Raw genomic sequence first — 1249 nt, 5'->3', positions numbered from 1 at the left:
AAACAGAAGTACCGTTTTTCCTGCAAAGTTGACCTCCACGAATGGATCCACCAGGTTCTTTCGATTAGTTTCAAAACCAAGGAACTGTTTGACACCATCCATAAGAGCATCATCCACTAAAAAAGAGCAGATTAAGAGATGAAACAGACAACACACACATCTACACACCAACGTGTTTGAAACTCACTCTGAGGCAGGTCTTCTGCCCTGTACACTCTGAGAGTAAACGTGGCTCCTGTCAGTGTAAGACCAGCTGGTCTCAACAGGTTCCCCTCTATATCCTCCTTTTCTTCCAGGCCCTCTTTCTTATCCATCTGACACACAGCATTGATGTTTTCAAAAGAGAAAACTATGCAATAAGTTTCGATTTGTTAACATGCCGAATCATGCTCGATCTATCCCTCACTTACCGGAGGTTCATCACCTGCAGCCAGCACAAACATGCTGACCTTTAAATAACCTCTGGCCCCTGCAGAAAGATCATCAGGGTCTGCCAGCAACAACCATTTCCTGAGAATAGCATGTCCTTTTCAGTGGAATAGAAAAAAATAATTTTAAATATAAAACACTTTGGGGCTTTTTAGCTTCAATTTTAGAGGCAACAAGCTTGATTGAATTTCAAAACTGATATTTAAGACTCAAAACAGTGTCCAGGTCCAGAGTTTTGTTTGTTCTGAAACGCAATCCAAATGGTGCTTTTGAAAAGAGCAATTAACATCACATTATGACTATGTGGTACTTACGGTGTTCATTATACACCGTGCCAACATCCAGCTGAAAGACAAAACAACGAAACTAAATTAGCACTATTATTAGTAAAGTCTGAAATTACAGACACATGCATGTGAGTGGTGTGACCAGTAAAGAAAATAAAAATAAAGAAATCCTGGAACTCATTGGAAATGAGAAGAAAACACCAAATGCGGACAATGATTAAGAGGCAAGAAAAATAAGAAATATGAGCAAATCTACCTTGAATTCTCCAATGACAGAGTCTTTCCGTAGTGACTTGGAGTCAAATACCTTGGAACGGGCATAGAGAAGATAAAGACAACTGAAGGTTTGTGTTAAATGAAAACAACAGCATCAACTACATTAATTATGATAATAATATAACTTACGGTTATAAATATAGGCTCATCAAAAAGATCTGAAGGTTTCTCAAAGAAGTTTAGAAAGAAAGTCTGAAAGTAAAGAATATATGCATACAATTAAATTTATTGAGCATATACATTAATTTACATAATTT

General features: G+C 37.1%; 1 protein-coding gene across 1 annotated transcript in view; it reads right to left on the bottom strand.

Moving 5' to 3' along the window:
* Positions 1-12: 12 nt before the first annotated feature.
* The window catches only part of LOC107577792 (dysferlin-like), a gene marked incomplete at both ends in the record, with an annotated part of 2738 nt that continues 1501 nt past the window's right edge, over positions 13-1249 (bottom strand). Inside the window, 6 exons of the mRNA XM_016263826.1 lie at positions 13-116; positions 188-314; positions 411-526; positions 744-774; positions 973-1023; positions 1122-1184. Of these exons, the coding sequence (XP_016119312.1) occupies positions 13-116; positions 188-314; positions 411-526; positions 744-774; positions 973-1023; positions 1122-1184 (492 nt within the window). The remainder of the gene's footprint in view (positions 117-187; positions 315-410; positions 527-743; positions 775-972; positions 1024-1121; positions 1185-1249) is intronic.

This window comes from Sinocyclocheilus grahami, unplaced genomic scaffold (assembly GCF_001515645.1).
Source record: "Sinocyclocheilus grahami isolate Dianchi unplaced genomic scaffold, SAMN03320097.WGS_v1.1 scaffold7250.1, whole genome shotgun sequence".
Classification (NCBI taxonomy): domain Eukaryota; kingdom Metazoa; phylum Chordata; class Actinopteri; order Cypriniformes; family Cyprinidae; genus Sinocyclocheilus; species Sinocyclocheilus grahami.
The sequence above is the reverse complement of the archived record's forward strand: the minus strand, read 5'-3'. Positions and strand labels throughout refer to the sequence as shown.